Raw genomic sequence first — 23,713 nt, 5'->3', positions numbered from 1 at the left:
TAAGAGAGCATATGGAATATATAGATGTTCATCCACCAGTGGTAAGATTTCTGTTTAATGAACACCACACAAAATACAGTACTTAGGATTTCCATTATTTTCACATATACAGCAAATATTATAGTTCTTATTTCCTTTACAAAAGCATCTTGATTCGATCTTAATACAGATACATTGCTTAAAAAAAATCAAGGCTATAGTACATTTTTTCTGTACATGTATGTGCAATATCCCCAGACAAAAAATAATACAGACATGGAATCCTACAGATTTACCATCTACCTTTTGGCTAAAATAATTTTTTGTCACATTATGTAAGTCCCATCTTTGTAATATTTCATGGATTCTAGATGTTGAGTCATTGCAAGGACATCTTGAAATCCTGTACTGAGGCCAGACATGTGTTGGAAATAAGCTTCCTTCTCCACCTGGACAGTTAGGTTGTTTACTCCAGCATCTTTCAGAATTGATGTAACCTGCATATAACATCAATATTACACTTTATAAGCATATCACAATAACCTACTCAATTCTCACTCTGAAATACTGCAGACTTAAAAAAGAATTTCAGCTTTCTGGCAGAGTGAAGACTAGCTTCATACAGTATGCGTGCAATTTCTGCACATTCTCAGCATGACATATAAAGGAATAAACAACCTCTGAATGTGTTTGAGGTAAAAGCACCCAAGGTTAACAGATATTACAAAGTCAGTAACAAACCCATGCTGGCATCTACATTTGCCTGTTTTGAAACATGGAACTAACCTCTTCCTCCCCTTCTCACAGCAGATTTTCCCTCAACTCTTTGTTTGTTTGTTTGTTTTGGGACAAGTTTTGGCAAACAACACAACCAGGGCAAATACGGCATTACAAATACAGCTCTAAAGCATTAAATAAAAGCTTACAAAAACATTGTAACAGAGTAAGAAATAATGTGAAAAATAGCTTAAAAACTTTGCACCTTACCTGCTGTACAATTCTCTGCTCCATCACATCTGAAACCACTTGCACATGTATTGTACCTGCCACAACACTTGCAGAATGACACCAAAAATGAGGATCTCTGTAGGATATGACTCCATCTATTTTCTGAATCTGTAAAGAAATTACATTTCACGAAAACATTTTAAACTTGCACACGTACATGCACACTGATAATAAATACTCTACTGCTGTAGGAAAACAAAGCTGCATTTCCAGCTAAGTCATAGAGAAATAACGTAGCACCTGGAGGCCAACATGCTATTGTCAAACACCAGATGTTACAACCCAAAGAAAACCAAGCAGAGGGCAACAAGAAAAGGGATGACTTAAACACAACTGCAGGAGTCTCAGTAACATCTATGGACAGACCAACTTTGGCCTGCACTTTAAGTCACTTATAAGGTATCTGTTACATTCTTATTCAGAATAGGTAACTGTACAGTTACCACAGCTGTACGTTTTCCATCATTTTTAGAAATTGGTCATTGCACTGGGCCTGGTGGGGACATAGCAGCCTGCACCATATTCTGTTTTGGATTCATAGCTAAAACAGTATTGATAAAATGCTGGTTTTTAGGCTGCTGAACACAGGTTGTAGACTCTGGGCAGTCTGCTCTAGCTTTTATCTAGCAGCTGGCCATCCTGCCTGCGGCAGGGAAGTTGCAAGTAGGTGATCTCTGAGGTTCCTTCCAACTGCAGACATTCTATGACTCTATGGTCAAGAGCTCCTCTTTTTCCAACCTTGATCCAACACAGCAAGTCTTCTATGGGTGGACCAGAAACTGGGAAGAGACACAGCAGGGAGAGCTGACTCAGGTGGCCCAGAGAGATGCTATCTACAGTACAACAACATAAAAAAAACTGGGATAGAAGGGAGTTCTGACCTTTTCTAAAGCAGCATGCAGATCTTTCTCCTGTTCTGGAGGTATCCTCAACAAAAGCACTTGACAGGCATCTTTCAGTAGTGGGATAACACTGAGAAAAATCAGTGTAGCAATAAAAAGAGAACAGAGGGGATCAGCTATCAGCCATCCAAATTGCTGAATAAATGTGGTAGACACTATAACACCCACGCTGCCAAGAGTGTCTGCTAACACGTGCAGAAACACACCTGAAAACAAAACACATTGAGTCATTAAGAGGAACACCTCTGCTTAAGATGAACATAGATGTTCATTAGCAACAAATTTACTTTTATGACATTAGCCTCCCTCAAGCACCTGCCTAACCTGCTGCAAAATGAATCAAAACATTTAGTTTAAGTAGTATTTAATTAGAAATCAACACTGAGAGGAAAAAGCATTTTCACTGTATATCACAGTAATCTAGGCAGACATTTACAGATGAAGCCACATACAAACACAGTCTTATTTTGTTAGTGGGACTTCTATAATAGGGTTCAGTCCTTACTGATCTTCAACAGAATAGAAAAAGATCACTGTGAACGCACCGGCCTGCTCATACTGACAGGTACTAATCTATCATTTGTTTTTCTACAGGCTAACTTTGCTCAAAGTCTTAAGAAGATTGTCTACAGACTCTAAGAATAATTCTTTACACTGCTTTAATGGCTGGAATCATTCCCAGTGTAAACACAGACAGTGTAGAAAAAAATATCTCTAGTCATTTGTAAGACTAGTACTTACTAACTGACAGGGTTTAAAAGTGCTGAACAGTGTTAGAGATGGGCAGATATTACAATATAATGCCTGAAAACAGAAGAATCAACTAATGACAGATGTAAAGTTATCTATGAAACAGAAGACTCTTAGCTAAAATGCATATGCTCTGACAACCTTAGACAAAATGTCATTCTTTTATAGACTTGTCTAAGTGATACAGTTGGTAAAGAACTGCCTTTAACTGGTAGGGAAGAAGAGTCTCAAGAAGTAGCTGTTCTAAAATTCTCTCTATACATTGCTCTTCACAGCTTCCAATTTTAGATGTGGAAAAAAAATTCATCTTTACCACCTTATCTTCTGAATCACAAATAGAAGCATACTGCTTCATATCCCAGACTCCTAGTCTGCATTTGCTCTTCTGTTTCTTTATCACTTCCCCCAGGGCTTTTACAACCAGCTGTAACATGATACCCAGAAGTATGGCATTAGCTTTACAGAGACATACTACTTGCATTTTGAGATGGAACTTAGTAATGATAGCTTTTTTTCAGTAAGGTTTATGATGACTAAGGTTATCAGTGTTAACAAAGACTGAAGATTAATGCTTTGCATTGATCCTTGGGTATCACCCACATCTCAGAAAGCCTCGTGAAAAAATAATTCAAGTTAAACTCACTTATGAATGAACACTTTGAGAAATAAATGTATGCAGTATTCTGGAGGGAGATTTCAAGAACAATACGCAGTACTGGGGTTAAAACTGAAAAACTAAAGTCTGCTATAGACCAGATTTGTCATTTATGATTCAACAATCCATACTTGCCTCTCATGTTGGTATTCATGCCTCCTCCTGCAGACACATGGGAATGTCCATGGCTGTGCCCATGGTCATTGTGGGAATGGCCGTGCCCATGGCTGTGGCTGTGTCCATGGTAAGAATGGCTGTGCTCATGTGAATGACAGCCTCCACGAGAAGCCCCATGGGAATGTGCATGGCTAAAGGCACAGATGCCAACCAGGTTTACGATCAACCCTCCAACAGAGACTGGCTGTGAGAGAGAGAGAGCTGTCTGATGTCACTACATATTCCAATCCAAAATCCCACCCAGCAGCTAACACCAAAATGTAGCACCCGGTACCCACATAGCATGAGAAGGTGGTAAGTTAAGTTTCAAGAAAAAGATCGTTGTTTTCATTTACTTCCAGAAAGAGAAAGTGGTTTGGCTACAAGCTTTGTGTTGCTCTCATTCATTGGCAGGAAAAAAATAGTAAAAAAAAAAAGCGTATAAATCTATTTAAAACATGCATAAACATCTAAAATTGTAGTTAACTGAAGATATCAACTTCCAGTTTACTGATTGTGATTTTTCCCTCCCTGCATTTTCTTCCACTCTTCTCTTGAAAAACATTTGATGTGCAACAGAGTTATTTTAGCTAATACACTAGTTAAGCAAATACTACTCAGGGGCTACCAGGCCTTAAGTTAAGTCAGGCCTTATATCTAGCAACGCACATATCTAATTTTACCTACACAAAAATCTTTGTTAAACAAATGGCTAGAAGAGAGCACAAATTCATGTGTGTGGGGGAGAATAACACAAATGAAACCACAAGTAAGATAACTGGAGGCTCAGGCTCTCAGAATTCTATGATTTAAAAATTTGGTTTGAAGAAAATAAATGGTAAGAATTTGGAAGAAAACAATGAAAGCCTGAAAACTTGCCTAGAGCATGGGAAGGGCATGGAAAGTGGTGAGACACAGGCACTGCTATGTTAACTACTCAACAGCTCTATGAGTACTTATGCCATAGCAATACAATCATTATCACATTACAAATCTTGATTAACTTTTGACATTTCTGAGAGAAAAACACAAAAGCTTTTTTTCAGTGACTGACATTGGTGTACACAATAGCAGAGCCAAGTTTAGTCTTGTACAGATTACTTTCTCAGTATCTTTTTGTTGTTGTTGTTGATGGCCATTTAGAAAGATCAGAGTTTTAACATCTTTGAAAAAAAATTAAAAATAACGTTAATAATTGAGTTATATTCAATCCTATATATTTCCACATTTAAAATTACATGCAGTTTGGATTATAAAATTGTAATTATCCCCTGAAGGGCCAAGACACAGTTTAGATCTCTTGAGCATGCAACTACAGACTCTTTTTTTTTCAAAATCAAAATAAACAAACAGTTAACTGCAAAACAGTATTCATACCTAACAATAAAACTTACAGTTAGCATATTTGTGTCGATGTCTGGAGGGTCTACCAATCTGGCCACCGATTCCATGAAAACAAAGAAAGCAATTACCATCAAAAAGAGGCCATTAATAAAACCGGAGAGAATCTCTACACGTCCATATCTGAAAGACAATATCAGAACTTTTGAAAGCAATGAACTAGTATCCTGTACGAATTTCATAGTTATAATGTATTGAACTTTAACATATTTAATATACCTTTGATATATCTTTTTCTTCCTTGGTCCTGTGAAATCATACATTAATGTCTGGGCTATTTATTTTTGACCAATAGATGTCTAGCTTGCAACTGTCCATAGATCAATAGCACCAAGTTTTAATATCACTAATATTTTTTAAAGTATACTATACATGTAGGGCTTCAGGCTCAGTGACTTTTAATTACATTAGTGCACATGAAATCCCCACATGAACACTGGCCTTCAACGTGTTGTTAGAACATATACATATACACTGTACATCTGTACAGTGAGAACGTTTCTATATAATATTTACAGTGAAAGCTTTATTTGTAGAGACTAATGCTAATCAAATCTCATATAGTTTTTAGCTGTGGTAACAGTAGAATGACATGAACACGAATGGAATAGAGACAAGACACAGCAAAAGAACCAAAGAAGCATGCATGATTTAAAACATCCCAAACATATCTTTACAGTGGGGCATTTTGAAAAAAAAAAACAAGTAGAATAATTTTCAGGTATTCTTAAATGGAGTTAATATACATACCCATAGGAAAATATGCGAGTTGCTTTCCATCTTGTCATAAGAGCTGCAAAAAGCCCCATCACTAATGCAGAACAATCAAAAAGCATGTGAAATCCATCAGATATAAGACCAAGGCTATTGGTCCAGACTCCATAAAAAAGCTCCACAAAAGTGAAAGCCTGAAATGAAAAGGAATTTAAGTTTTTCCTGGAAGATTAACTTGTAATTTAATGTCTAGGCAGTTAGCAGGAGAATCTCTTCATGGTATGTTTCCTAGTTTTCAAAAGGTATTATTCAAAGTATTTCCAGACCTTTTTCTTTCTCCAAGGGAACTAGCCTTTCCAAAAGCCACAGATGAATGAGTAAATAAATAAATACAAGTTTTCACTAAGAATTTTAAGTGACTATAATGAAGACAAAAACATATGCACTGTTGTTAAACACTGTAACTACTTTAATCTTATCTATCATGCGCACCAAAATCAATGCAGTTAATTCATGTTTTGCATAGAGTGTCTACAAAAAATGTCAGGATGAGCAAAACAGGTCTAACTATTGCAGTTAAATGGAAGACTCAGGGCAGTTACTTACAGACTTATTTCCAAGAGCCAATGTAAATAATTAAAAAAAATTAAAAAGATTCAACTAAGCTAGAAAAAAGTTTTCACAATTCTGTCTAGATTTAAGAGAACACTTTTAGACTGCATGGGTGGCTGAGCACTGGCACAAGCAGTCCAGAGGCTGTAGAGTCTCCCTCTTGGAGATCTTCAAAATCTGCTTGGACAAAGACCTGTGCACACTGCTCTGGATGTCCCTGCCTGAGAAGTGGTTGGACCAGATGGACCCAGGAGTCCCCGACTACCTCAGCCATTCCAGGACTCTGTAATCCTGGCCTGAACATCTACAAACACATATACGTAACTTTCCACTTATTGTAAGATTAGCATAAGAATCTTCTAGTCTAAGACTCAATCTAATGGAACTACAGTAACAAGGACCCCTTAAAAACAAAGCAACAACCAATCAATCAGTCACAGGAATCATTTAAAGAATAACTCTTCACACCGTATAACTGAGCTGAAAAAAACACAAGCAGACTTACCAGATTTAGGCACAAGAAATAGAAGATCTGCCTAGAATCATACTCCTCGAGAATCTGTTTCAAAGACTCTTTAATAAAACGGGGTAACGACTGAGAACTCTGTTGTATTGCATCACCCATGAAGTTATACAGAGGAGTGCCTTCAGGAGAATAGCCAATGAGGGTGCCCTTTTGCCCCTTCCTGGAGGGGGAGGACAGGATATTGGCTGCTGCAAGGAAAGCATTGAAGTTTTCATTTTTATAAAATAGCTGTGAAGCTTATAAACAATTTGTTTCACCAAAGTCATAAGTAACATGAAATTTTAAGGTAGTAAACTGATTGTCAACTTCATCTTAAGGCTCACCATTCCATTTCATTACTAAGTAAGATTAGACTAATTACTTCCTCAACAGACACACTGCATTGTTTTTCTGCTTGTTTTTTCTACATTAAGAGGGTGCAAAGTTGCACGCTCTTTTTATCCAAAAGAATCCACACAAACTCATTCAAAAGCATTTTGTGTACTGCTATCATCTCACGGGCTTCCAAGTAACATGGATAACATGTTTTTTTAAAAGAGAAATATGAATACGTACATAAAATGAAGAAAACAGCACTCACTACCACTCCTCCAGAAAGTACGTGTTCTGTGCTCTCATGGTGTGCTGGTCTGTTCATAGCTCGAAGCTGGTCTGTTATTGGATGTGTCCAAAAGTTACCAAAAAGCAGTGCACTAATGAATATAAGAAAGGATCCGTATCGAGCACATTTAGAAGATTCCATCTTGACAGAGCATATGGATTCCACATAGAAATCCAAAATCACAACAAAAAAGATGACTGTTATAAAAGGCATGATGAGAGAGGACCAAGACTCGACTTTGCTCTGCAACAACAGAAAAAAAACAAAATTCCACATTTCAACCAGGAGTGTTTACCATTATACCACTTTCAGCCAATCCACCTCCGTTAAAAATCCTTTCAGCAATCCATCAGTACTTTTGTATTTCAAACTGATCACTTAAAACCACAAAACCAAAAATCATATAAAACATTCAAGCTATAGAAACATAAATGCAGGTAATAAGCATTCCCGTATCTTATTTAAAGCTTTCATATGCCTGAAAACAATGCTGTATGAAATGCTGTGTTTGCACCATTCTATTAACCCTAATCAGGAGGGCATAATGAACATAACTTTTAAATTACAATCTATTCTACTGGGTGGGGGGGGGAGGGAAGAGGGGAAAACAATGCATTTAAAGTAATTATTACTTGCATAATGTTAGTGAAAGAACTCAGGACATATCTGAAGCTAGATATATAAAATAATGTTATCACATAAAAGAAGAAATAAAGTTCCACATCTTTATCACTCTTCAACATCTTTATCAATGACATAGACAATGGAATTGAATGCACCCTCAGCAAGTTTGCAGGCAACACCAAGCTGCGTGGTGCAGTTGATAGACTGGAAGGAAGGGAAGCCCTCCAGAGGGACCTGGACAGGCTAGAGAAGTGGGCCCATGAAAACCTGATGAGGTTCAACAAGTCCAAGTGCAAGGAACTGTACTTGGGCTGGGACAATCCCAGGTATTTATACAGACTAGGGGAAGATCTCCTTGAAAGCAGCCCTGCAGAGAAGGACTTGGGGGTCCTGGTGGATGAGAAGATGGACATGAGCCAGCAGTGTGAACCTGCAGCCCAGAGGACCAACTGTGTTCTGGGGAGCATTAAAAAAGGGGTGGCCAGCAGGGGGAGGGAGGTGATTGTCCCCCTCTACTCAGCTCTTGTGAGGCCCCATCTGTAGCACTGCGTCCAGGCCTGGGGTGCCCAGTACAAGAAAGATGCAGAGCTCTTGGAAGGAGTTCAGAGGAGGGCCACTAAGATGATCAGAGGGCGGGAGCACCTCTCCTATGAAGAAAAGCTGAGAGAACTGGAGTTGTTTAGCTTGGCCTTCCAGTACTTGAAGAGAGCATATAAACAGGAGGGGGAATGACTGTTTACATGGACTGATAGTGATCAGACAAGGGAGAATAGTTTTAAACTAAGAGGAAGTTTTTCACACAGAGGGTGGTGACGCACTGGAACAGGCTGCCCACAGAGGCTGTGGATGCCCCATCCCTGGAGGCATTCAAGGCCAGGCTGGATGTGGCTCTGGGCAGCCTGGTCTGGTGGCTGGAAACCCTGCATATAGCGGGGGGGTATGAAACTAGATGATCACTGTGGTCCTTTTCAACCCAGGTAATTCTATGTTCCTATGAAGATATCACACAAATATGTACATTAAAACACAGAGGAACCTTTTCATACAGAGCTCTCAAGGACAACTTTGGTAGTTGTAAATCCTTCATTTAAAACATTCTGAGTTGCATTTCAAAAGAAGATGAATTACAAAAAATGATCTATTTTTTTTCTAACATGTGCTTCTTATCTTACCTCTGTTGTCAGAGAGAGGACAATGACCCACGGGCACAATAGAAGAACAGAAACAAGATGAGATAAAGCTTGAAGACGTTTGGCTCCACCTACATCAACAGAAAGCTTTCGAGAAGCCATGTGAAAGCCAACCTTACAGCACAACGCCAGTACCAGAAGCAGTACTCCTCCCTGGAAACAAAGAGAGATCCCGTCAAAACTTCTCATGAGCCTAATACATTACTCCAAACAGAGTCATTTGCTTTCCTCATGAACAGAAAACAGAGACAGCATATTTCACCTAATTTATGGATTTCCAACCTTTTGGCTTGCCTGTGTCACAGTAAGTGAAGAGGAATTGTCTTGGACTGCATGCAAAACATGTAGGTTGTTAGAAAAATAATGCCTCCCGTTTATTTTTATGGAAAGTATAACAGACACAGAGAGAACAACAACACTATTTGTTATAGCAAATTTTCAACCATAAAACACCATTTTCCAACACAGTCACCATTATCAGCTATGCATTTTCACCACTGATGAACTAAAGCCTGCATATTACACTTGTTAAAGTCTGTACCAGTGGAGGTAATCCACTGTCACTGCTGCCACTGCTGAAATGCATCTCCCTCTGCATCACTGTGCTTACATCCACTATTTGGTCTCCATAAACGTTTAGCAAGCTTCAGTGAATGTCAATAGGTGCGATTTTTTCCACGTGAAGGAATTCAATGACACAGCTTTGTTTCATGTGCACATGTCTGATGTCATTTTGTCAAACTGCTCATCAGCTGCCATCCGTCACATGGCAATAAAATGCAGTGGAATACTGATGGGAAAGTTCAGCTTCCACTGCCATACCACCAGCACCTGCCTCTGGCGTTGTGGGCCAAAATAATGAAATGGGAGGCATTACTTTCAGACCAGCCCTTGTAAAATTAATGATATAGTTAATATATGCAAGTAACAAAATTTATTTCAATCTTTTATCTTTTTTGTTAAAGAGTGAGCAACAAAATCAAAAGTAATGGAGTATCTGAATTGTTTTTGTGTAAATAATGCACCATGCTGGTTCGATGGCAGCAGCTGCAATTCTTAGTGAGGTCTCCAGGTGTTCATCAGAGATTTTACTTTTCCTGTACTTCATCTTTGGCAAGAGCAGTTCACAAATGTGCATGCTTCCAAAAAGCGATGAATGAGGTGTGCCTGGTTAGGGAAGGATATTTCTCTTTGGTAAGAGAAGGCTTATAAAAGTCTAGTAAAGAGACATGACCAAATTTTTGAATCGAATATCCGACTGCAACTCTGTACATGCCACGTGAAAATTCACAGGTCATGCATTTATGTCAACTGAAAATGGAGTTGCAAATATACCAAAAACTGGTTGTTTTTCAGCAATCTTGAAATCTATTCTCAATCAAAATGGAGAGCAAGGATACCTATTTTACTATTCATGGGGCTGTGTTTAGTCAGTATATCACAAGGCATATTTGGCTGGGCTGTACATTACTTGTGGGCTGTTGGGTGGACAGGCTTGCTCTAACTGTTATTCTAGTTAAAGCATATATGATTATGCCTTAGTAGTATTCACAACATCTTCCATTATAAGAAGAAAAACATTGAAAGCACACAGTCTCAAAGGAGTTATGTCACTTTAGCTTTGTTCTAATACTTTCACAACATTTTCATTCACTTAATTGCATTGTAAATTATTCCTTCACAGTATTTCCATACACTTATATTAACAAATCAGATACTCCACACACAACATCTTTCCTAGATCATACTTCATTTTTGCAGTTAAGAAGTCTCCCAAACATCAAAGTTATTCTGACATTAAAACTTTCTCAGTTGTTCTAGATTTTTTTCATCTATTTTACTGATCAGTACACCAAACTGAGTAACAAGACTAAGTTAATAGTACAACTCAATCCACCTAGTCAAACCTGTAACAGTAAAACTCTGATTTACAGTTCCCACCCATTACAATGGGACAACATAGTAAGACATATCCAAACGTGTACTTTCAAATTCATGCGTCTAAAGGAGGACACTGGGAAAAGACAAAGCAGAAACAAAACAGACTGGAAAACTGAGTATGAAGCATCTTGTATGCAACGCACTACAAAGTCCAAAACACTGATCAATCGCAGTGCTTCACGATAATTTTAATGGGACTTTTCAACGTATGTGTTAGGGAAATTTCTTTGCAGCTATACAAGTCTATTGTAGGGACTGGCTTGCTTTACATTCTCGTTCACAATCTGAGTGGGCTCAGATGAAACCAATCTTGTCCTTAGTCAAGATGCAAAATTTATGGGGCTTATTTAGTTCTGATTTGCAACTGTAGCATCGATCTTTCTTTTTTGATTTCAAATTCTGAGCTCCAGAAATTTTTACCTACAAAACTCAAGCACAGATAAACGTACTAAAACATGATAAGTTATTTACCTTGTGATCTGCAACACCCAGGAAAGCAATGACTGTATACAGAACATGCGTAAGAGCACTGTCGTGATGTCCCTCAGCTAAATAAAATTAAGGAAGTGTTTCATTTGATCATTATTTTTTTTAATGTGAAAGACAGAGGTTTTTACCATTTCTCAAAAAAGTTTACTTTCACTGATGGTGGCCATCAGTTACTACTGAATTTAGGGCACAGGTACAGATTTTATCAACGAAGCAAGCAATGACATTAATTTGACAACAAATACAAGTATCTACATGAAAAGTAAAGTCCTGTGCTACAATATTCTCATAAACTAAGACATCTATCAAGAAAGATATAAATTCTTGCAATATAAGTTCATTCAACTTAACCTATTCTCCCTACTCCATTAGTAATGAACACTTGCGCTAAGCAAGAAGGATACGATGTTCTGCTATTTTAGCCATGAGGTCATCATTATCAAAAAGCAGCAAGCAGATGACAGCGATGATGAAAAATGCAGCACCTCTTGTCTGGAGAAAAAAAGAATAACAAATACATTACAACATCCTGCAACAGTTTGACTTCAAAAATTCCAGGAGATTCCTCCTCCCACCCCCATGCAAATACTTGTACACTTTAGTTCAATAAAGTTCAAAGTATAAGGAAAAAGCTGACATTAATATAATTTCTTAATTTATTCTAGTTTTCAGATTTGCTGTATAACTCAGGATAAATCATGACTGTTACAAGCAAGAAGACTGAATCTTGAAAACTTCAAACCTTCTTTCTTAACAGTCTAGCTCTTCCAGCCAGAACGCACACCTGCTTAAGTCTGATGATTCAATACTTTGTATTATCATGGAGTCATAAACAAGATCTACTGGATAGACTGCAGAACTTTGTCTTATGAGAAGCAAAAGCTACACACCTGCATGAAGGCTCTAAGAAAGCAGAGCTCTGCAAGTGCTTATATGAGGTAGGGACAAAAGTAATTATGAACTTCTTTACTGCAAGAGTGATGGAGCACTGGAACAGGCTGCCCAGGGGGGCTGTGGAGCCTCGTCACTAAAGAGATATTCAAGACACATCTGAAAAAACTACATGTGCAACCTACTGTAGGGAACCTGCTTTGGGGGGGGTTGGACTCGATTGATCTCTGGAGGTCCACTCCAATACCTACAGTTCTGTGATTAAAAAAAAAAATAAATCCCAGCTGCCTGAGCTTTCACTACCCTGATTTTGAAAACTGCAGTTTTAGTATCCATCACCTTGACAAAACCCTGAGATTTACGGCTAAAAACTGTTATTACAATTCATCCTCTGAAGTCAAACACAGCTATATCACATTGCTGTCTTGGAAAATCAAGTGACTTCCTTTTACCGCAGCTCACTTCATAAAGCTGAAACATTTAAAGGATGAGGCTATCAATCCCTTGTTTCTGCCTTCTTCGACATGTACCTTAACAACTAGGGGTAACCTAAGATCTTCTCTGAAGCTCTAAATTTACTGCTAGAGTCAATGGCTAGAAAAAGATATTTTCTCCTAGATGAACAGCTTCATGCTACCACTACATGCTACCACTGTTTTTGAATTCAGGTGGTCAAGGCTGATAGGTGTTGGGACCAGCTCACTCCACTTATGGTTGGGCACAATTACAGAATACAATGTGAAACTGCATGCGACGGAACTCAAAGATCCTTGATTAAAGGAAACATAGGGCCAAAAACTCAATGCATACAGGCTCATACAGAAACAAAAGCACTCAAAACTTACTGTCAGAAAAATAAATCATATGAAAAGCTGCAGACATTGAATAGATCTGGTAGGGATCTAAAAGCTGTGTTGATGACTTCAGTGCCCAAAGGCCAGGAATACTAAATACATAAATGTCCTTGATATTTATTGGGGTTACTTGAACCCCAGATCCCTTTACAGAGAATCCTGCATTCTCAACATTCTCTTACACACCCCAAGAGTTCTCAGATAGCTCTCATGGATCTCAAAAAGCTTCACCCACTGCTTCCCCTTGGGTGTCATATCTCTTACTTCAGGCAGTATACTTAAAATTTCCCCACTAACTAAACTTAAAAAAAAAAACAACAAACCCACACAGTTACAATGACAACAGGCCTAGAACTCTACGTTCTGGGTAAAGCAATAATTTTATTTACAGCACTTAAGTATTTTTTACATCTGGCAAAAAAGTCATCACGTTTAAATACCTTTGCTGGTCCTCCACCTGAGCTTGTGAATAAGACACTAAGGAGTGACAACACAACCACATCACTGTGTTCAAACAGCAGCAGTGTTCTATTGAAAAAAAAAAAAGAAAAGAAGTCCATTTAGGAGTTTACTTCATAAGCATGATATACTTGAAACCTAAATTTCAATAGCAAAGGTGAGAGATTTATCCTTCTACTTCAACAGCAAGCTTAAACAATCCAAAAGCTGCATATCTATTTGTCTTCACCAGCGAAGTGACAACTAGATATATCATATAACAACTTCCAGAGTCAAGTAACAGATCAAAATTTGTCATTTATCGATTGTATCGTCATTTCCTTTGAGTAGTACAAGAAGATACTGACTTGCTCAGGACGGGAATATTACTCCCTTTACAACATCTCCTCCAAATCTAAAGTTTCTGGCTCCCTGAAAAAGAGGTCTTGTTCTGCTGTGTGACATCCTGTTTACTCAAGTGTTGATCATTCGATAGCCAATGCAAGCTCAGAACCTCTTTACTTCTGACTTGCACACTACCTCCTTCAGGTAGCAAAGGCTGACTAACAAGCTGCAACAGCCTTTCAGGGCAGAACACAACAAAGCAATGAGGGTGAAATCCACCAAATCCACCAATGTTCTCTGCTGCTTTTTGCTCACAGTACAGCCTACTAGGGACCATGTTGCTGATTCTTCTAGGGAAGACACAGCAGTCAGAAAACCATCACAGTATTTCTTAAAGAAATCCTATTTTTTTTAGGCATGCTTTCTGACGTTTAGACAATAAAACTTCAAATTCATACAATTTAAAACTTTAAGCTTTACATTCTCTCTACGTAAAAGGTGTTTTTCGAAGTTGTTAATCTTTGTTTTTGTCATTCTTTTATTGCTACCTACTCCTACATGCTAACAACCAGCACAACTGATTTCATTTGGAAGATGCATACTAATGCTACGCAGTTCCAATACAGACCAAAATACTGCCCTGAAACAAATGGGGAGGGAATTCTAGTCAACCAGCAGAGTAATATAAACTACTGTCACTAGCTGTCAAGCTGTGGATTTCAGTTATATACAATAATGAGTTTACTCCTAAGATAACAATGAAAACCACAGTCAGTGTTCCTTCTGTATCAATCACACCAGTAGTTTCAGCACTATCAAGAATTTAAATGGCATTTTTTCATAAAGGAAATTAAAAGATCTACAGAAAACTGTCAGTGTTTTTTCCCAAGTAACACAGACTCGGAGGAAAAAGTATAAAGGTTCATTTAAAATTTCAAAAAATAAGCTGGGGTCTGACAGATACAAGTGAAAAACAAAGGCAAAGATCACATAAACGAGTTCAAAAAGACAAAACATTATTTACAGTCAATACGTGTTTACCTCAGTGGTCCACAAAGAGTTAGGCCAAAAAACCATAAGAGTGAAATGATACATCCCACAACAGCATGCTTAAAAATTCTGATCCACTACAAAAGAAAGGAAATCTATTATTATTTTCTTCAGAGTTTCAGAAGAAACAACTCAACGTTAACATTCTTTTAGCACAATAGCTATAGAAATGGACCAGAAAACATACGCTCTGCAAGTTCTGCAGAATTTAGAGTACAACTATTTTCTTCTTGTGTACTTTGTCAGGCAGCTTAGTTTTATTTGTTGTTGTTGTTTTGCACATATTATGAACCAGATTTATTGATTTATTTTTTTTTTCTGACAGTGTGCTAGAATTTCTGATACAATCTTCAAGAGAATTCTTTAAAAACTCTTTTACATTGATGCTGAAAATATTCAAGTCTATTTACAAAACAGCATTTTGACAGGTTATCTGTTGTGCACGATAAACACATATAGCACCAGATAAAATATCCCAGGTAAGAGATTAAAATCTTAGTTCTACAAATATTCACTGATGCATTAAATTCCTGTGAATACAGAACCAGTGGGAAAAAAGTTATTTTTTACAAATTAGAAAGTTGCAAATTGAGCAGTGCTCTGAATTCTTGGGGTACTGGGAACCCAGCGTAGCTCAGAGCAGCTAGACTGGCTTCCCTTTACAACATATGCATCATGCAAAGTGCACTCATGAGGTAGGGACACACAGCTGGAGTGCTTTTGACTCCAGCACTCTGGAAATTGCTGTTTGGAACTGCAGGCAGCTGTGTAAACTAAGCTGTTTTCACCAAGTCCACCTAACAGATGCCTGCATGGAGCTGAAGATCAGACTTTTCACCATACTTACTGCAGGAGCAGACACAATGCTAAACACACACACTGTGTTTTACCATGCAGTAGATACTAAGTCAGTTAAACACTTCTAGACATTGCAATGACATCAGCCAAGTGGAGCAACCTTTGTTCCTCCTTCAGGGTGACTTCTGTTAACAGCCACGTAGTCAAAAATATCTACATAGATGTAAGTTATTACTGCATTTCAACTCACCTGACGCTTCGTTACTACTTTTCCAGAAGAAAATGGTTTTTGAAACAAAACCATAAAAAATGCAGACCTGTGAAAAGGAGAAAGTTTCCTCTATTAATATATTAGCAGTCACCTTTTTATTCAGATCTGTGCTAATTAACTAGGTGTTTCCTCACACCATGGCTGCTTTACAAGTTTCCTGTATGTTCTTCACTATGTCACATTTTCCCCGATGCATTATTTGTGTCAGGTACCAGTAAAAACTTGATGGTAAGTTGACTCTGGTTCCAGTCAACTTTACATATAAATTCTTCAGAGAACAGCCACAGACAATATCCTGACCAAGTCCTGAGCTGGAAGGGAGCCACAAGGGTCATCAAATCCACATTTCATCACCTGAAATTCAAACCCTATGTACTGTCCACACACTCTCCAGCCTCTCAGGGCTGTGACCACTGCCCTGCGCAGCCTGCTTTGGTGCCCAACTAACCTGCAAAGAGCCTCTTCCTAACCCCCAGCTGTCCCTCCCCTGGCACAGCTCCATGCTGCTCCCTCGGGCCCTGTCGCTGTCACACAGAGCAGAGCTCAGCGCTGCCCTCCGCTCCCTGTGAGGAGCTGCAGCCGCCATCAGGCCTCCCCTCAGCTCCTCTGCTCTGTGCTGAGCACACACAGGGGGCTCAGCAGCTCCTCTAGTCCATTTGTGGCACCCAAAACTGCTGGGGGTGAGGCAACACCAGTGCAGTGCAAAGTGGGGCAGTCCCTCCCCTTGACCTGCTGTCAATGCTGTTTGAAGAAGTCTACCTGTTGTCTACAAGAATTGAAATAACTGATCTCAGAGAAGTTTTTAGTAGAAATTTTACTAGAATATTACTAACAGATCTTCCGTTAGCAAGATACATTCCCTAAAGGCCTCCTTACATATGGAATGCTTAACACACAGTTGTGTTAGAGATCAATGTTTCTTCCTCAATTACAATCAAGAGTAAGTGATGGAGGAAAAAAGTTGACGGTGTTTGGGAACACTCCACTGAGAAGCCCAGAAACATAAATAAATTGAAATAAAAGGGAAAAATGAGGTTCCAAACGCTCCAGTGCTGCCAAGTTTATTATAGAAATGCTCTTCCATATTGTATCAGCTGAACATAAAGCAAGACCATGCAGAGCGCATCCTAACAAAGGCCGATTCTGTATATTTGCTATCAGTTTCTACACTTCAGTTCTCAGCCAGGCAAGAATATCAGTTGAAATTTGTAAGAATTACAAGAACACAGCTTTGCACAAAAAGTCTCCCACACCATTAGAAAATTCGATCACATCTGAGTTTCCTACACTCAGTTCTGTCAGAGCACCATCAATCCCAAAGAAGCAAACATTCTGCAATTTCTGGAATCACTCTGAGCACAGAAGGAAAACACTGCTACAATCACAGCGTTTCCTGGATCCACTGCAGCGTCCTTTCCTTTGTGACTGATCTACAGCAATACAGTGGACGGCATCATCTTGACACCAACACAGAATTCTGCGGCCAAAGCGTGCAGTGCTGCAGCAGACAAGGCTTCACCTGTGGCGCACTCACCCCAGCTTCACTATGAAAATGAACTGCACGAGATGGACCGCTTTCAGAAGATCGTAGGATTCAAAGAGGCCCACCGCTTTCAGAAACTTGGCGAAGCACAGCAGCACGATATACCGAGTTAACCTGTAAGAGCAGAGCAAATCTGCATTTGGGGCGACCAGGCACCGCTTTCCTCACTCACTCGTCGCCCTCTCGCAGCCTCGCTACAAAAGGCCCCCGGTTCCCACCGCCAAGGACGAGGCCTGGCAGGCCCAAGGCGTCGCCCGCCGTTCCCCAGCGGCAGCGGGGATGGAGGCAGCCGGTGCGGGGCGCACCGCGGCCCCCTCACCCGGCGCAGCGCTCGCCCCAATCGTTACCGGGCGCTGGGCACATCCACGGGCCCCAGCACGCCGCCGCCGGACAGGGCCTGGCTGCTGTACTTTTCCTCCATGCCGCGGCGAAGGAAGGAGCGCGCGGGAAGAGGCCCGCGGCCGGGCGCGCGCTCAGGGGCGGCCTCCCCGGCCCCAGAGACCGCTCATCCTCAGCGGGCGCCAAGGCAGCCCCGAGGCACCCCCAAGGCAGCCCCAAGGCAGGCCGCGCACCACGCGCACGCCCAGGGCGCAGGCGTCTCTGCGGAACGGGCGGCCACGTCCGCAGCCGTGGGAACCGCTCACTGCTGCGCGGTGGGGGAGCGCGTGGGACGGTGTAAAGGACGCGGAGGGGAGCGACGGAGAAGTTCTCCCCCGCTCCGCGCCCGGACAATGGCACCGCCCGGCAGCGCGTCACCGCCGCTCGCCGCACACAGCTCTCGCCGCGAGGTGGCGCGCTGCCGCCCGCCCCGAGGTGGGCCGGGAGAGGTGCTGCTGCTGCGCCGGGTGTGGGCTCGGGTTGTGGGCTCAGCTGGGCGGACGGGGCTGCGAGGTGTTGCGAGACGGAGTGCGGAAGGAAGGAGGGTTTCCCGAAGGAAGGAGGGTTTCCCGAGTTAACGCGCTTTTTAGGTGTGGAAGCACAGAAGTGAAGGGGCGTGAGGAGGCAGTGTGAAGAGCTTGTGGAAGGATCGATCCAAGTGCGGATGCCTGAACCAAAATTGCTAGATAAAGAGTTGTCCTTTCTGTTGTCCACAAGATTGTGCATTTTAAGTGGAGCTATTAACCAAAATGGCACCGTTGTCTCCATAGCTCATATTTTCAGATATCACTATATCCCTCACCAAGATGATCAGGCCCAGTGCAGGCAGGATCTGCAGCAGAGTGGGAGTTCATAGCATACAACATGAGGGCTTTCTGCACCCGAGACACCCCAGGGGAGTGCAGAGACCACTGGGAGCTGGTGGTTCTGGTGAGAAGAACTGAGAAGACTTCAGTGAGGCCAGGAACGGTGGCCATCGTTCTCTGCATGCACAGAAGACAGCCCCAGGACTGTGGTGACCAGCACATAGCGGGTCCGATAGAGCCAGACATCTTTTACCTACTTCATTGAAGCTGGATCACAGAAGGCTGTAACAAGGAGGCTGTGCAACATTAAAAGAGACTTCACGTCTCTTGTAAGGATGTAGAAGAGATCAGGAGTGTAAGTAGTGTTCTCTGTTGTGTTTGCAGGCTGGCACTTGGGAAGGAGGAGAACAGGTGTGTGAATGATTGGCAGTGTGGATGGTGCTATATGTGGGGCTGTGGCTTCCATGACCTTAGGCAGGCTTTTGAGGTGCTGAGCATGTTGACTTCAAATGGGGCACAATTGACTGGGTAGGGCAAGAATGTTCTGGGAAACAATCTGTCTGGGCTGATCAGCCAAGCTTAAAACTAGATTTAATGGGGAAAGGTGGAGGATTTCAAAACGACAAAGGAAGAATGGGGAATGCTGTCACTTCAGGAAGCAGTGGCGTAGAACTTCAGATTTGTCCCAGAGGAACTTCAGCTCTCTGAAGAAGCAAGTGCTGCTGATTGCCTGGATGAAATGCTCCTACACCAGCATGGGCAGCAGCATGGGAGAGAATCAGGAGGAGTTGGAAGCCATGGCACAGTTAAAAAACTGACCTGATTGCTCAAGGAAACTGTCACGGAGTTATCTAGATCAATCTATGTCTGTGACAGGGGGCAGTAGGCCCGTGGCCCCCCTGCCCCTCCCTTAAGAAAAAATGGGAAGGGAAAAGGGAAAAGGGAAAGGGGGAAGGAGATGAGAGATGGACTCAAGGAAACAAACAGAGCAGCAAAAATGATCTAAGGAGGAAAACTTATTTTACTAACTATGATATAAAAATGCAAGATAATACAATATAATACGATCTAATTGAGATCAAGGCTAATAAATAAAATACGAGAGAATGTTTCTGAAACTGAAAGGCCTACTTGAATGAAGGTGTGCATCTTGGAAACACACCTACATCCACTGCCAGCCAGTGAGAGAGAGCAATCCGTTGACTTCTGTGACATATCGTCCTTCTCTGACCATGAGGTCCCCTGGGGTATGTAGTTCTTCTCTTTTGAGAAGTAGGTATCTGGAAAGTTGTCAATCCAAGGAACTGGAGTATTATTGACTCTGTAATTACCCATACTGTACATGGTGTTATGGTGTGGACTACCAATAGCAAAATTACAAAACCATGACAGAGACATGGAATGAATTGCACAACTGGAGCGTAGTGATCAAGGGATACAAGCTTTTTAGGAGTAATAGATGGGGATGGAGGGGCAGGGGGGTTGCTCTCTGTGTTAAGAAGTGGATAGACTGTAGAGAGCTGCCTTCAAGAAACAGCCGTGGTCAGGTGGAGAGCTTGTGGGCCGCAGCAGGAACAGGTCCACTGAAGGACATCTGGTGGTCTGGGTCTACTACAGGCTGCCTGATCAAATGGAGCCTGTGCATGAGGCCTTCTTGCTACAAAAGGCTCGCATCCTGATGGCGGATTTCAGCCACCCGGATGTCTGCTGGGGAAACAACACCATGGGCTGCAAGCTTTCCAGGAGACTCCTGAAGTGTGTGGATAAATGTCAGAGACTGGCCCTACAAAGGACATCTGATGTTAAGGGGTCTACTACAGGCTGTGTGAATCAAGGGTAGCCTGTGGATGAGGCCTTCTTGCTTCAGCTACAGGAAGCATTGTATTTGCAGGCTTTCATCCTTATGGGGGATTTCAGCCATCCAGATGTCTCTTGGGAGAGAAACACGGTGAGTTGCAAACAATCCAGGAGAGTCTTGAAGTGTGTTGATAACTTCCTGGTTGGGTATTCTACAAATTGACCTGAGAATTGTTACTGGATCTGGTGCTCACCAATGCTGGGGAGATCATTGAAGAGGTTAAGATTGAAGGCAGTCTGGGCTATATTGACCATGACTTGGTTGAATTTGTGATCTTGAGGAATATGGGTCTGAAGAAAAGCAATGTCAGGGCCCTGAATTTCAGGAGAGTGAACTTCTGGCTGTTTACAGAATTATTAGATGAGAACCCTTGGAAAGCTGTCCTTAGGTAAAAAGCACTAGAGCAGAGCTGGCAACTCTACTAAGAACCCCTTTCTGACAACACAAGAACTCAGTATAGGAAAACAAGCAGAGAAAGCAGGAGGCTGGTATGGCTGAGCAAGGTCAAACTAAGGGAAAACAGGAACGCTCTCTTGAACTGTCTTTCTTGAACTGGAGTGCCAAAATCTGGACACTGTACTCGAGATGTGGCCTCACCAGAGCAGAGTAGAGGGAGAGGATCACTTCCCTTGATCTGCTCACCACACTGTTTTTAAAGCACCCTAAGATATCATTAGCATTCTGGGCCAAAAGGGCACATTGCTGGACCACGATCAATGTGCTGTTCTCCAGTACCCTCACGTCCTTCTCTGCAGAGTTCCTTTACATCTGATCAGCCCCTAATCTATACTAGCACGTGCAGTTATTCCTCCTCATGTGTAGGACACTGCATTTGCCCTTATTGAACCTCATGAGGTTCCTTTCCGCACAACTCTCCAGCCTGTCCAGGTCTCATTGAGCGGCAGTACAGCCCTCTGGTGTGTCCAGCAGTCCTCCCAACTTTGTATTGCCATCAAACCTGTTGAAGATACACTTTATCTCTTCGTCTATGTCCCTTATGAAGATGTTAAACAAGACCAGATGCAGTTCTGACCCCTGAGCAACACTGTTAGCTACAGGCTTTCAACTAGGCTCTGCCACTGATCACTGCTTTCTGAGTTGTACCAGTAAGCCAGTTCTCAGTCCTCCTCACTGTCCATTCATCTGTCCCGCACTTCCTAAGCTTACTTATGAGGATGTAGTGGGAGACCATGTCAAAAACCTCGGTGATGTCAAAGCTGACAACACCTACTGTTCTTTGGTCATCTATCCAGATGGTCATGGCATCATAGACGGTTACCACATTGATCAAGCATTGTTTCCCCTTGGAGAATCCATGTTCACTACTCTTGATGACTTTCTTTTTTTCCACTTAGAAAGGTTTGGATTCCATGCTTGAAGATGACATCCAGAGTAAGCTTTCCAACCTACAAGATTCTGTGATTCAGTTTCTTCATGCTTGCACTATGTTGCCATCTAGGATTTTCTCGTAATTGCCAAGAAGTTTGGAAGGTTCCATAGTACTGTGTTTTCAAATTGGTTAACAGTCTGATATGCAGTGAATTTCATGCAACATCCAGTGTAACATTAGGAACTCTTCCTTAGGATAGATAAAGCAGAGCAACGACCTCTATGCCACATGAAGTGCCAGCAAGAGCACCGAGAATAATACCTTGTTGACACTAATGAGAAAATAGAGGCAAAAAAACCAAAACAACAACAAAAACAACAACAACAACAAAACCCAAACCGTTCATATTGTGAGCTAACATCTGTTTTTCCAGTCATACAGCGAACTCCCTTATTTTGGGACATCCTGACACACAATTTTGATCCCTAGGTCCACTTTGAGGCAGAGAAAATAAACTATAGAAGTCATCTAATATATGAAGGGAAGCGGATTAGGGATGGAATGGTAGAAGGCAGGGGATAGAGACCAGATATTTTAGAGAGAAGAAACTTGCCTGTTTTAAGTCTACTGCTGCTAGCGTCATGTGTTGAATGAGACATAGCAGTGGCCAGTTGCGTCTTAGATTTTGTCCAAGTAACAATCTAGAGAAGCTTTTGAAAGAGGAGAGATGAAGAGTTGAGAATGTATAGGGATATGTCTGCTGGAAAATGAAAACTCGATTCAGAAATTCACTTTTCAAAAATTGAATGTTATTTTAAATTATTTTTTTATTTGCATGTTTGTAAATTGTTTGCAGTGCAAGTGGGGTCTTCTGCCTAGGAGATGGAAGCCTATCAAAAGAAGTGCAGGCTCTGCTATTTCAGCTGCCACTTGAGGATCCCTTAACAGTTTAATTGTCCTCCTGTCCAAAAGCTCATTTCCCAGACTAGAGATCCCTGTTGACCGTGAGTCAAATCAGAAAACGTCGATGACACTTGTAGGCAAGAAAAATTTTAGTTACGTGCCATGTGCTCTATGTCCGGTAGGGGGAGATGTTGCCAAACGGCAGGACTATTCAAGCTGGAGGCCATGAATGGTCCAAGGATCGCCGAGGAGGCGGCCCAAGAGTCAGCCCAGGGTGCTTTATTTTATGTTCAATGGAGAGCTGCAGAGACAGCTATAGTTTGGGCTTTTGATCTGTAAAGTTGATCTGATTTCCTTCTGGATGGAACACAGTGATTGGGGTGGGTGCTCGTGCCCAGGCCACTGAACACTGAGGTAGATATTTGGAACAAGCTGTAGACTCCAGCCTGCTGGAGGCAAAGCTGAGACTGCCCGTATGGGGAAGCTGTGGCAAAGCTGTACTGCACATGGGCATTTCTTCCCAGCTGTACTTTCCTTAAGAGCTTTGTTTAGAAAATATAGCTTTGTATTTATTGAGTGATGTCAACAGAGGTTTCCGTACCAGGAAATACTTGTTGGGATTAACTAAATAATTGGAATGGCAGAAAATGTCCTTTCTTTCTGATTCAGCATGAGAAGACAATGACTTTGCTAAGACTTC

The 23,713-nt window shown here is 41.3% G+C and overlaps 1 protein-coding gene and 1 long non-coding RNA gene across 5 annotated transcripts in view; one reads left to right on the top strand and one right to left on the bottom strand.

Annotated features, from left to right (window-relative positions):
• Positions 1 to 35: 35 nt before the first annotated feature.
• SLC30A5 (solute carrier family 30 member 5) lies at positions 36 to 18,452 on the bottom strand. 2 transcript variants are annotated; one of them, XM_072359932.1, is made up of 16 exons: positions 18,086 to 18,452; positions 17,730 to 17,852; positions 16,175 to 16,241; positions 15,118 to 15,203; positions 13,734 to 13,821; positions 11,953 to 12,040; positions 11,531 to 11,607; positions 9,101 to 9,271; positions 7,259 to 7,547; positions 6,683 to 6,891; positions 5,602 to 5,759; positions 4,845 to 4,974; positions 3,430 to 3,655; positions 1,869 to 2,095; positions 967 to 1,095; positions 36 to 476 (listed from the first exon to the last, which is right to left on the bottom strand). In XM_072359932.1, exons 1-16 carry the CDS (start codon positions 18,157 to 18,159, stop codon positions 306 to 308), a joined length of 2,313 nt encoding a protein of 770 aa, XP_072216033.1. In that variant the 5' UTR covers positions 18,160 to 18,452; the 3' UTR covers positions 36 to 305. The 2 variants fall into 2 exon arrangements, with proteins under 2 accessions (XP_072216033.1, XP_072216034.1); XM_072359933.1 differs by lacking the exons at positions 36 to 476; positions 967 to 1,095 and adding an exon at positions 1,171 to 1,766.
• A 100-nt stretch (positions 18,453 to 18,552) lies between these two features.
• Positions 18,553 to 23,713, top strand: part of LOC140264022 (uncharacterized) — a 106,258-nt gene continuing 101,097 nt past the window's right edge. For all 3 annotated transcript variants that reach the window (XR_011905985.1, XR_011905987.1, XR_011905986.1), the window contains exon 1: positions 18,553 to 19,277. This is a non-coding gene — a long non-coding RNA (uncharacterized lncRNA). The remainder of the gene's footprint in view (positions 19,278 to 23,713) is intronic.

This window comes from Excalfactoria chinensis, chromosome Z, assembly GCF_039878825.1.
Source record: "Excalfactoria chinensis isolate bCotChi1 chromosome Z, bCotChi1.hap2, whole genome shotgun sequence".
Classification (NCBI taxonomy): Eukaryota; Metazoa; Chordata; class Aves; order Galliformes; family Phasianidae; genus Excalfactoria; species Excalfactoria chinensis.
Note: the sequence above shows the minus strand (reverse complement) of the source record. Positions and strands in the feature narration are given on the sequence as shown.

Coding starts and splice junctions, on each gene's coding strand:
- SLC30A5 (XM_072359932.1), bottom strand. CDS start 18,159: ATGGAGGAAAAGTACAGCAGCCAGGCCCTGTCCGGCGGCGGCGTGCTG. Junction 13,822..15,117: donor ACTCTTTGTGGACCACTGAG/GTAAACACGTAT, acceptor TTTTTTCAATAG/AACACTGCTGCTGTTTGAAC. Junction 1,096..1,868: donor TGCATGCTGCTTTAGAAAAG/GTCAGAACTCCC, acceptor ATTTCTTTACAG/ATTCAGAAAATAGATGGAGT.